This window comes from Myodes glareolus, chromosome 15, assembly GCF_982192425.1.
Source record: "Myodes glareolus chromosome 15, mMyoGla1.1, whole genome shotgun sequence".
In the NCBI taxonomy this organism is placed as follows: Eukaryota; Metazoa; Chordata; class Mammalia; order Rodentia; family Cricetidae; genus Myodes; species Myodes glareolus.
Window position 1 is genome coordinate 18,995,441 of NC_142040.1, and position 12,302 is coordinate 19,007,742.

General features: G+C 40.5%; 1 protein-coding gene across 13 annotated transcripts in view; it reads left to right on the forward strand.

Annotated features, from left to right (window-relative positions):
- The window catches only part of Ssbp2 (single stranded DNA binding protein 2), a 264,279-nt gene that overhangs the window by 242,649 nt on the left and 9,328 nt on the right, over window positions 1–12,302 (forward strand). For all 13 annotated transcript variants that reach the window (XM_087896777.1, XM_087896778.1, XM_087896779.1 and 10 more), the window contains 4 exons: window positions 1,473–1,543; window positions 4,826–4,904; window positions 6,935–6,963; window positions 12,193–12,291. In XM_087896777.1, coding sequence (XP_087752903.1) covers window positions 1,473–1,543; window positions 4,826–4,904; window positions 6,935–6,963; window positions 12,193–12,291 — 278 coding nt within the window. The remainder of the gene's footprint in view (window positions 1–1,472; window positions 1,544–4,825; window positions 4,905–6,934; window positions 6,964–12,192; window positions 12,292–12,302) is intronic.

The window sequence follows — 12,302 nt, forward strand, 5'->3', positions numbered from 1 at the left end:
TGAGAAGATGTTAGGCAGGAGAGAGAATGAAAGTAGAAGATGGGCAAGGCTGGTGGTAGACAAGAAAGAGTAAGTGACCTTAGTGACAGAAGTACTTCATAGCTGAGGACATGAAAAAGTTATCGCTGCAAAAATAGGTTGGGATCTCGCTATTAAAAAACAAAGGTCAGCCTGAGGGGATGCATCCTGGTTTATTCACTATTATGAGGTATTTATTTAGAAGTAATCTACCTGCTCTTAGTGGCACACACCTTTAATCCCAGCACTTGGGAGACAGAGGCAGGTGGACCTCTCTGAGTTCAAGGCCAGCCTGGTCTACATAATGAGTTCAAGGACAGCCACGGGTACACAGTGAGACCTGGTCTCAAAAAAGAAAAAAAAAAGTAAAATCTATTGCTGATATTTATATATCACTGTTGATAAATGACCAATGAATAATACTGTGCTTACTCTAAATGCCACACACGAAAATCACAGGTTAATTAATGTCTAGTAAGTAGACACACGTGAGAGAAGTAATTATATCCCTCTGTGGTCATTACCATAAGAAAGCATGTTATTTTACCCTCTCTCTTGAGTCAATATAAAACTCATTTTTTCAAACACTTAATCCTTTTCAAAATAAAGATCTATTGTAATACATGTAAGTAAACTTGGTAATTTAAAGAAAATAAAAAGCTATCTTATAACTAATTTCCTCAATGTAAAATAATTGACTTTCACTCTGGGTTTTGCTGCATAAAATATGTGTGGAGACTGAATTAGAATTAACTAATAGGCATGAAGTATAAGTTCTAGAGTAGTGTAGACTCCTGAGTACACTTATAGAGTATATATTGCAGTTATTTTAATAAAAGAACTGAATAAAGTCATCAAAAAGTTGCTGAAAGCCATGGGTGATAATTTAGTACTTGGGAAACTGAGACAGGAGGATTGCTGTGAATTCAAGGACAGACACAGCCATAAGACAAGACCATCTCTGGAAAGGAAAAACAAATCAATAGAGGTATCTGGCTTTTTCTTCAAGCAAGACCGTTTCTTTTACTAGTCTTGCTGTAATCTCATGTTTGAAATTAAGTTAGTATATTCTACCAGTTTCATCCTAAAATTTAAATTTTTCCCTTTGGAATTTTAAGAAAATCCTGAAAATTGAAAAGCTACTTAATTTGAATTTTTAAAATTGTCTGATATCATTGCTTATGGAGTCAAATATACTGTAATTTTTTTGAAATTCTTAATGTTAATTAACCTAAATTACTGAGGTGTTTACACCTCTCTTCATGTTCCTGACCTATGACTTTAGAACAGTACAGTTTGGGTCAGAAAATGACTGTCAGGAAATATTTCCAAGCATTGGTAATGACTATGTCTGCTGTGTATCTAGCCGTCAAGTTCTCTGTATGCCAAGATCATTTTTGGTTGTTTTGTGACAGCTTTGGTAGAAATATTAATTAAGTGATGTTTTGTTTCAGATTCAACAAATTCTGGAGACAATATGTATACTTTAATGAACGCAGTACCTCCTGGGCCTAACAGACCTAATGTAAGTATAGATTTTAAATTTGGGTTATAATATAGTAATATTCCAAATAAATTTAGATATAGATATAAATATGTTATGCTTATATGTAAATACATAGGGTAGTTAAAATTGAAAAAAGTCAGCAAATACATTTATTGCGTACCAAACTAATTAAAGCCTACATGCCTGCAGTCTTGGAGTCTTCTAAAGCATTAAGTACCTTTTAAAGCTGCAGAGGCAGGGAAGAGTGGCGTGCAGCACATCACAGGCTCTTGGGCTTCCGTTCTAACTTCCCAGCACAGCTCTGAAATGCCCTCTTATTAAAAGCGGAGTAAGAATATTCCGTCCAGTCACTCTCTCTCTCTCCAGTTGTGCACATGCATTGCAAGCTCTTTTCTAAAAGACCAATCGTGCTTTTATTTCATTGTGTTCTCTTACTGTGCACATGTGTGCACTTGTGCTGGTTACGTGTGCTATGGCACACATGTGGAGGTCAGAGGGCAACTTGAAGTACAGCTTTCTCTCCATCCACTATGTGGATTCTGGGGATTGAGCTCAGGCTTTGGGTGGCAAGTGCCTTGACCATCTTTCGTACCTACCTGTCCGTGTGTTTTTAGCAGCAACCTTCTCCTGGGAAGGTATGTGAGCGGCGGCATTTAGGCTTGTCTGAATAGTTTCCCCCCAAGCCACCCAGCCTGCCTGCCTGCCTGTCTTCTTTCCTTCCTTTTCTTTTCCCTGTGTCCTCCCCTTCCTGTCTTGTTTAATCTGCTCTGGTCCTGAAGGCTAGTGTGATTCAGCACTCTGACCACACACACTGTAGTCAATGCTCAGTCCATGTGGATCGGAGTATGAATTGAGCTTGGGAACATTTAGAAGAAAATGCTGCCTTCGGGAGGTACTTACCTCCAAGCATAAGATGGCCATACCTGCCTTCAGTTGGCACAGTAACATTCTAGAGGCGTGAGGAGGAGAGTGTGAGGAGGAGGTGAAAGGGCACTGGCCGTAAACTCTCTCACAGCTCCCCCCAGCATGTCAATTCACAGCTACTGCTAAGATTTTACTTGAAAAGAAGCAAGCCTGCTGCTATAGAAATGTGAGCCGAGCTGCTGCAGTCTGAAGGAAGCTGGCACAGCACAGGTGACTAGGAACACTTAGCAGGGCGTCCCTAAGTAGCTGAATGTGTTTAACCTGCAGGAGAAAGTCATTCCCTGTCCCCATTCAGTGACGTCTCACCTGCTAAGACAGTATTGACACTGGCATCACGGTTCAACAGAAATGTTCTCCATAATGAGCCAATAGCATCAGCAGCTTCTTTTTTATTATTTTTTATTTTTTTTAGGAAAACAAACTATCTTTTTTCATTATACATACCAATCCCAGTTCCCACTCCCTTCCCTCCTCCCATTCCCTTCACATACTCTCCCACTCCTCAGAGAGGGTGAGGCACATTGCTTTGGGAAAGCAAAGGCCCTCCCTACTAAATATATCTAGGCTGAGCAAGGTATCCATCCAAAGAGAACAGGTTCCCAGAAAGCCAGTACATGCAGTAGGGATAAATCCTGGTTCTACTGCCAGTGACCCCTCAATCTGCCCTATCTAGGCAACTGGCAACCACATTCAGAGGAACTAATTTGATCCTATGCTTGTTCCTTCCCAGTCTGGCTGGAGTTGGTGAGCTCCCATTAGCTTAGGTAGACTGTTTCAGTGGGTGAACCCATCATGGTCTTGACCTCTTTGCTCATATTCTCACTCTTCTCACTCTTGAACTGGACTTTGGGAGCTCAGTCCAGTGCTCTGTTATGGGTCTCTGCCTCTGTTTCCATCAGTTGCTGGATGAAGTTTCTATAGTGATATTTAAAATATCCATCAGTCTGACTACAGGGCAAGGCAAGTTCGGGCCCCCTCTCCTTTATTGCTTAGGGTCTTAGCTGGTGTCATCCTTGTGGATTCCTGGGAATTTCTCTAGAGCCAGATTTCCTTTGCTTTGCAGAAACTTCTCAGTTTCAGGAGGTCCCATTTATTTATTGTTGCTCTCACTGTCTGTACTACAGGGTTAAATTTAGGAAGTGGTCTCTGTGCCCATGCATTAAAGACTACTTCCCACTTTCCCTCCTATCAGGTTCAGTGTGGTCAGATTTATATTGAGGTCTTTAGTTCATTTGGATTTGATTTTTGCACATGGGGATAGATATGGATCTATTTTCATTCTTCTGCTTGTTGACCTCTAGTTATGCCAGCACCATTTGTTGAAGATGCTTTCTTTTTTCCATTGTATAATTTTAGCTTGTCAAAAATCAGGTGTTCATAGATGTGTGGATTAGTATCTGGGTCTTTGATTTGATTCCATTGGTCAACCTCTCTGTTTTTATGCCAGTACCAGGCTGTTTTCATTACTGTAGCTCTGTAGTAGAGCGTGATGTCAGGGATGGTGATGTCTCTGGAAGTTCCTTCATTATACAGGATTGGTTTCACTATACTGGATTTTTTTGTTTTTCCATATGAAGTTGAAGATTGTTCTTTCAAGGTCTGTGAAGAATTGTATTGGGATTTTGATGGGGATTGCATTGGATCTATAGATTGCTTTTGGTAGAAATGCCATCTTCATTATGTTGATCCTATCTATCCAAGAACATGGGAGATCTTTCCATTTTTCTACTATCTTCTTCAGTTTCTTTCTTAAAAGACTTAAAGTTCTTATCTAATAGGTCTTTCAATTCTTTGGTTAGTGTTACCCAAAGATATTTTATGTTATTTGTGCCTGTTGTGAAAGGTGATGTTTCTCTGATTTCTTTCTCAGCTTCTTTATCATTTGTATATAGGAAGGCTACTGATTTTTTGAGTTGATCTTGTATCATGCCACATTACTGAAAGTATTTATCAACTGCAGGAGTTCCCTGGTAGAGTTTTGGGGGTCATATCATCTGCAAATAATGAAAGTTTGATTTCTTCCTTTCCAACTTGAATCCCCTTGAGCATCTTCTTAAGAACTCCCTGGGGGTATGAAAGGGACTTCATCACCATCAAGGAGAGGAGGCTGATCTTCTCATTTGCATGGGATGTCCATGCATTCCAGCTGGGCATGTCTCAGGAGAAAAAGAAAACTGGACAGAAAGGAAGATTAGCCTGAACATCCAGAAGGGAGAGATGAGAGAGGTGGGACAGACAATCCACAACCTTGAAAGTGTCCTGAGAAGTCTCTACATCTGGAAAGAAATCAGGGCAGTCTCTAATGTTAATAAGTAATGCTAAATAAAATGAATTTCCATATGATCACAATCACTTCCTTCATTTTTTTAAAAACAGTTTCCAATGGGTCCTGGGTCAGATGGCCCCATGGGTGGATTAGGAGGAATGGAGTCCCATCACATGAATGGCTCTTTAGGTAAGGCTTTTCCATTAGATATATGGAATAAATTCAAATAAAACATTCGTTCCATACTGTGGGTATTATGGTCTACAAAGCTCTTCCATGTACAGATGCTTGTTTGAGTGGTCATGTGATTTATAGTGTATTGGGTATGAACTGGAGAGCACTTGAAAATCAGGGGCGTGAGGTTGGTTCTGTCCAGATTGCCCACAAGTATTGATGCCAGTCTATGACACCATACGTGTCTCACGCCATAGGGACTGTTCCACTGTGTGTGTGCCATGCTGCCTAACCCAGAGGGCTCCTCTGTCCTTTCCACGAGTACTTTTGCCTCCAGTCTATGAACATATATCAGAGAAACCAGGTTTCTGTAGTAATTCCTTCATTTTGTTTTGTATCTTAATGTTTGCCTTATTTTAAATAAAATTAATAACCATACTCTGATAATTTTAATGATTGCCTATGAGACCGTGTTGTGCAGCTGCCTTCAGGGTAAAGCTGAGCAGTACAGCAGTAGTCATAGCGCGCTCCATGTACGACGCTTTGTTAGCAGATGATGCCAAGTAAGGACCTCTCAGCACACGGTCACGGTCAGAAGGTATAGGCGCAGTGTGCTTGCGGTCATGAGATAGTCCAAAAGCTGACAGTGGTGCCAGGGCTTATGAAGGAGCCTTTCACTTCCATTAGACAAACCCTGCTTATACTGTCCTGCTTAGAGGATTACATTCCCCATACTCAGGGTCAGGAGTATGTCCCTTGATTCTCTGAAAGTCTGTGTTAATTGATTCCAAAATTATTTGCCATCATTGATAGACTTTTGTGCTTTTAAGGACCCATGTTTATTTTTTGTACATTTCAAAGTTCTGGTTCATTTTATTATGGTTGACATGGAGTATCTGATTATTGCAGCCAATAGTCATGTGTAATTACTTAACTTAAAAGTAGAGAGAACATAACATTCAAGTCCTCAGGCACATTCCACTTTCCAGGCGCACACCAGGCACACACAATGACGGCTGCCATAGCGGACATCTTGAAGAAACGTGCACATCATCACACAGTGTTCAGTCTGACAGTACTACTATAGAATCTGATTCTTCGGTGTATCGCAAAAATACTCCTATTAGCGAGGCAGTGGTGGCATACACTTTTAATTCCAGCATTTGAGAGGCAGCAGGACAGCAGCAGGTGGATCTCTGTGAGTTCAAGTCCAGTCTGGTCTACAGAGTGAATTCCAGGACAACCAAAGCTACACACAGAGAAACCCTTTCTGAAAGAAAAAAAACATACACTTTTAATCTGTCAAGTTGGAGAATTTGATCATAGTTAGAAGGCTTTGGTTACAGCACTGCTAGAATCAGCTTCCAGATGAGCGTCACAGTGGCTGACACCTAGCGCCTTACTTTCTGTACTGAACATTAGTCTACATATTCACATGTAACAGTGCAGCATGTGTGCATTCATGTGTCACAATGTGTACCTTTTTATCAGAAGCAAGTCATGCTAAGCTTTTATTTTTGCTGTTCAGTAAATGCTGCTATTAAAATGTTATAATATTCTATACTAAGATTAATTGTGGAGAATAAAATAGTTCAAAATAAAACTGATTGTGACAGTTATGATTATTGCTAGGTAGTATATAATCCCAAAGCCTATGTCTCTCAAGAGTCAAAATTTAATATATCTTGAAGATATGTTTAGTTTCTATTTTGTATATTAAGTGCTATTTTTAATATTAGTAATAATACTTTTATATATTGTAGTAAAATATGGTTCAGAATATTGTTAGATAGTCTTTAAAATTTCATTTTAAACTATCAGATTTACAACATCATTTTCATTAAAAGATACAGATCTGTACATGTAGATGATCTCTCTAGTGGTCTCCACGGGGTCTACAGCCGTGACTCAGCTCCTGCTGTTAGGATCCAGATGATGGGAAATAGAAGCAGTTAAGTGCTGGGGTGGTAGCTCATCCCCTTCGGAGTTTCCATTTGTAAGTGCTCTCTCACCTAATAAAGGTCATCTTTTCACGTTTGCTTCAGGCTCAGGAGATATGGACAGTATTTCCAAGGTGAGTAACGTGCTTCTCTCTTTTCATCTCTGTTTAATTCCACGCGGAATGCTAAGGTTACTAAGTGAGCTTTATGAATATTGTTCTTCAACAAAAATTTGAAAGTAGAAGTTCAGACATAATCATTCAGCAATTAAAATATGAATATGTATAATCTTTAGAAAGGAAAATATGATAAGCAGCTTAACTGTGTTCTAATTCTACATGGAGAGCTGGACTGAGGTGCGGGGGATCTTTCGGAAAGTTGTGTCTACAGCACTGCAGCAGTAGATACGTGAGAAGTTGGCTACACATGTTATAAGAACACGGCATTTGTATGTTAACTTGGTCTTTCAAGCCTTTGTTAGATGGTGTTGGCATGTGCAGTCATTACTCTTGTTCTCAAAATGGTAGGAAAGTAATTAGAAGGAAATTAATGCATGTAGAAAGATTGATGTCTGCATTTTTCCTCCTTCAATAATTTGAGTATTTAAAATTAATATTTTGGTAAAATTCTTTACATATTTTTAAATAACATCTAAATACTTCCTAACTCATAAGAAATTAAAGTAGTTCTCTGAGAGTCAAATATATTTCAGATGAGAACTGAAATTAGCTAACACTGAAATGACCCTCAAAGTCTGCTTTAGATCAGTAAGTGGAGAAATTCACTACAGACAACTGTGCTTTTCATCCCAGCTATATTTGTGTAATAATATAAAATTCCTGGCACCGCAAAAATAAAAAAAGTAAGATTAACTGAGCTGTAAAGGAGTTTAAACTGAGATTTCTAACCCGCAGACACTATAGTACAGTGCAGCCCTGCCACTGCCTGGGGTCTAGGGACACTTGGGGGAAGGCGTTTGAAGACTGTCAGATATGTATTCTGGAAAAACATTGATTTATAACAGGCACTAAGTTACCTCTGTGAGAAATGGTATTCACAATGTCTGTCTCCAAAGCAAGAGGCGCTGTGTTGGAGCTGCCCTTTCAGCTGTGAGGACCTGCCTATGAGGGCGACTATGCGCTCTTCTTAGTTAGCTGTGAAACGTTAAGGTCGTATTTGAGGAGTGTATTCTTGTACCTAGAGATTGTTCTGAACATAAACTTGAAATGTCTCCCTAAAACTTGCATTAATAAACTATAACCTTTTATACCAAATAAACATTAAAAAATTCTATAGGTACAAGGATTTTATCACTTATAAATTCCTTTTTAATATTTTAAATAGAATTACAATGATGAATTAAATACTAACTTTTATATTGTCCAGTGCTAGTAACTTGCTTAATGAACTGCTAGTTTTCTTGCTTAATACCTAAGAATTAGTTGACTCTGTGTTGTGTGCCAAGTATGGATGTGATCAGTGAGAAAGGGAAGAAAAGACTTCTCTGGAAACAATCACCATCTCTCTGTCCTCAAGTGGTTTCTCCTCGCACAGGGATGCTTTCATTAGTAAAGAACAGTGGGCCGGGTGGTGGTGGCTCACATCTTTAATCCCAGAACTTGGGTGGCAGAGGCAGGTGGATCTCTGTAAGTTCAAGGCCAGCCTGGTCTACAGAGCTAGTGCCAGGACAGACTCCAAAGCTACGTATAGAAACCCTGTCTCAAAAAAAAAAAAAAAAGAAGAAGAAGAAAAGAAAGAACACTGGGCTAAGGCAGTGTGCTGGACTCTAACCCCAAATACGACAAATGTAGGATCCCTGTCCCCTAAGAAGCTCTATGTAAATGAGCAGAAAAAACTGGAAAAAAATTTAAAAGTTTGGATCTTGTGTTTGTGGGTATTAGAAACAATAACTTACTAATTAAGAGAAGATTTGAAAAAACTGTTTAAAAGATAAAAATTGAAGACTGGCCAGTAAAATGACTCAGCAGATAAAGGCACTTGCATTGTGAGTCCAGAAGCCTGAGTTTGACCTCCCAGAACTCAGGTAAAGGTGGAAGGAGAAGTGAACCCTTGAAGTTGTGTCTGACCTTGGCGTGCCACAGCACCATGCCCACACACATGCCCACAACACACACACTCACAGTATACACACATCCACAGCACAATCCTCACACATATGTCCACAACACACACACACACTCACAGTACACACACATCCACAGCACAATGCCCACACACATGCCCGCAGCACACACACATGTCCGCAGTACACACACACATGCCCACAGTACACATGCACATGCCCGCAGTACACACACATGCCCATATTTCACACATATGCCCACAGTACACACACACATGCCCGCAGTACACACACACATGCCCGCAGCACACGCACATGCCCGCAGCACACGCACATGCCCGCAGTACACACACACATGCCCACAGTACACACACACATGCCCACAGTACACACGCACATGCCCGCAGTACACACACATGCCCATAGTGCACACATATGCCCACAGCAAACATGCCCACAGTACACACACACATGCCCACAGTACACACGCACATGCCCGCAGTACACACACATGCCCACAGTACACACACATGCCTACAGTACACACACTCATGCCCATAGTACACACACACATGCCCACAGTACACACAGATGCCCATAGTGCACACATATGCCCACAGCAAACATGCCCACAGTACACACGCATGCCCACAGTACACACGCACATGCCCGCAGTACACACACATGCCCACAGTACACACACATGCCTACAGTACACAAACTCATGCCCACAGTACACACACACATGCCCGCAGTACACACACATGCCCATAGTGCACACATATGCCCACAGCAAACATGCCCACAGCACACACACACAGGTACACAATGCCCCCCATGTGCATACAGCACACATACACACAGCACACGTGCATACACATACACATAATAATACATTCTAAAAAATTAAGCACAAGCTATAAAATTCAAGAGAGGTAAACATTTAACTAGGGGAATTATGTGTGTGATGAGTATTTTTTGTTTTGTTATTTTGGTTGTTGTTGGTCGTGGTTTTTTGAGACAAGGTTCTCTGTGTAACAGTCCTGACTGTCCTAGAACTCACTTTGTGGACCAACTTGGCCTCAAACTCACAGAGATCCTCCCAAGTGCTGGGATTAAAGGTGTGCACCACCGCCGCCTGGCTGTGTGTTATGTCTCATCTATGTTTAATGAGCATTTCTTTCCAACTGGAGAAGGGGCAAGTGGGAATGTAAATAGAGTCCCTTGAATATGAGATCAGTAAAATATGAATTGTATTTTAAAGCTAAATCTTATAGTAGAAGTATGCTACATACCCATCTACTGAAATAAAAGGTCATCAGCATAATTAAAGCAACTAAAATAATCCTTTCCTGGGTTCTTTGCCATGTTCCCTATTCCTACCTACGTGCTCTAAGTCCCTTTTGGCACAGGGATGGTGCCTCAGTGACAGTCCACTGGTGACCATAGTGAGATGACGTGTCCCACAGTTCTTACCAGCCGCACTCATCGCCTGTCTTGACAGCCTCAGGTGTCGGGCTCTGCTGCCTAAGTCTTCATCTTCCACTGGTTTCTGTGAGCTCAGCTGCTCTAATCCTCTGCGTGGAAGAACGCATGTCATTTTCACAACCTTAGCAGACAGTACTTCAGGGAAAAATGAATCAACATATTTTGTCCTTATCATTTTAGATTTCTCTAACATGATCCGGTGACTAGAAGGAATGGGATTCAGAGATCCAATGCTGCATGTGGTCTTATAAAATTCCTTTCAACTTACTTGTAGAGCCCACCCCCTTAAAGAAACATGAGTTTGAGCCACCATGTTATGAAGAAATTGCATGAAAAATAGAAATAGTAATGGAAGTGTTGTTTTAAAAAAAACCAGTGTTATTTTTAATGCTAAATATTATCAAAATGATCAATCTAAAATGATGCATTTAATAAAAATTTTAAAGGGAATAAAGTTGTCAGATTGACTTCAAAGTGAAGTTGCCTTTCTTTATTCTTGGGTAGCTAGCATTTTGAAGGAAAAACTTACCAGAAAGGTAGAATTCTCTTTCTGCGGTGCAAGTGTGGTTCTGAGCCCTTGGCATATAGAACTCCTATAGACTTGAGAGGATCCTTGCTCTCAGATCCTCCCTGCAGGGGTCGCAGTGAGACAAGATGGGAGCTGCATTCACACCAGCTCATATGCCTGCCTCCGCTTTACAGGCTAGCCATAGTCTCACAAAGCACATGTCCTTAAGAGCTCATTCATAAAACTTCATGTTTGTGATGGGACTTGCTGTAGTGAATCAAAGTCCTCTAAGTAATTTTCTTAAAAAAAAAAAAACTGAAATAAAAGCCATATAGTTTAGGGCAAAAGCAATCTAAATATCTTTCTTCCATTTACAGTAACAAAATGTTTGTTCCTGAATTTTTTAAACTTGATAAATTATAGCTTAAAATGCTTCCTTCAATCACCATTGCATGGCAGTATAAACATGATTTGTATGCCATTCTGTGTTTCCTATTGGCGTGGGCTGCCTGATACTGTGAATAGTTCAGAGTACACTGAAAAGATAAGATGAACGAACTTGGGCAAAGGCTCAGCCAACCTCATGCTGACTGCTAATGGCAGCTGCTTTGTCTCCGAGAACTTCCGTGGGAACTGATTATTTAAATAATGGTAGGGTGTTTCTCTAGTAGAATGCCGATCCCTCTCTCCTCCTTCTGAAAGTGAGTTTTCTGGTCCTAAGGCACCTCTCTTGGTAACGATCTTTCTTCCTTATGACTCACATAAAAATAATCGAAATAATATTATCTCTAGCGTGCACACAGAGTTAAAGGGAAATGTCTGTTAAAGCAGTGATCTTGGAACGTTTGATTAGTAAAATTTTAGTAAGGGACTTAGCCTGTATCATGCCTTATCCATGGTAAGCACTCTTCATCCTCCTGCTGGGAAAGTTGGGGCTTTTGTTTTGTTTTGTTTGTTTGTTTGTTTGTTTGTTCTTAACTATAGAATTCTAGAAACACTATACACTGAGGGTGAGGAATTGAATAAACATTGATTCTGGGAGTAAGAAAACAGTTATCATAGATTACTTAGGTTTTGCTTGTTCTCAGACTTCCATTTGCGGAAACACTGACACTTGTTCTGGTGCAGTGTGGGGCAGAGGGCGAGGAAGGAGGAGTCAGCTCACATCTGCCTCGTCCTCGGCACAGGACTGCCAGCCACTGTGCCTCAGTGTTTGAGACATCGCAGTGCAGGAGGGAAATGAGAATCTTCAACAATGACTTCTTTTCTGAATCTCGTTTACAGAATTCTCCCAATAATATGAGCCTGAGTAACCAGCCGGGCACCCCAAGGGATGACGGTGAAATGGGGGGAAATTTCTTAAATCCTTTTCAGAGTGAGAGCGTAAGTATCTC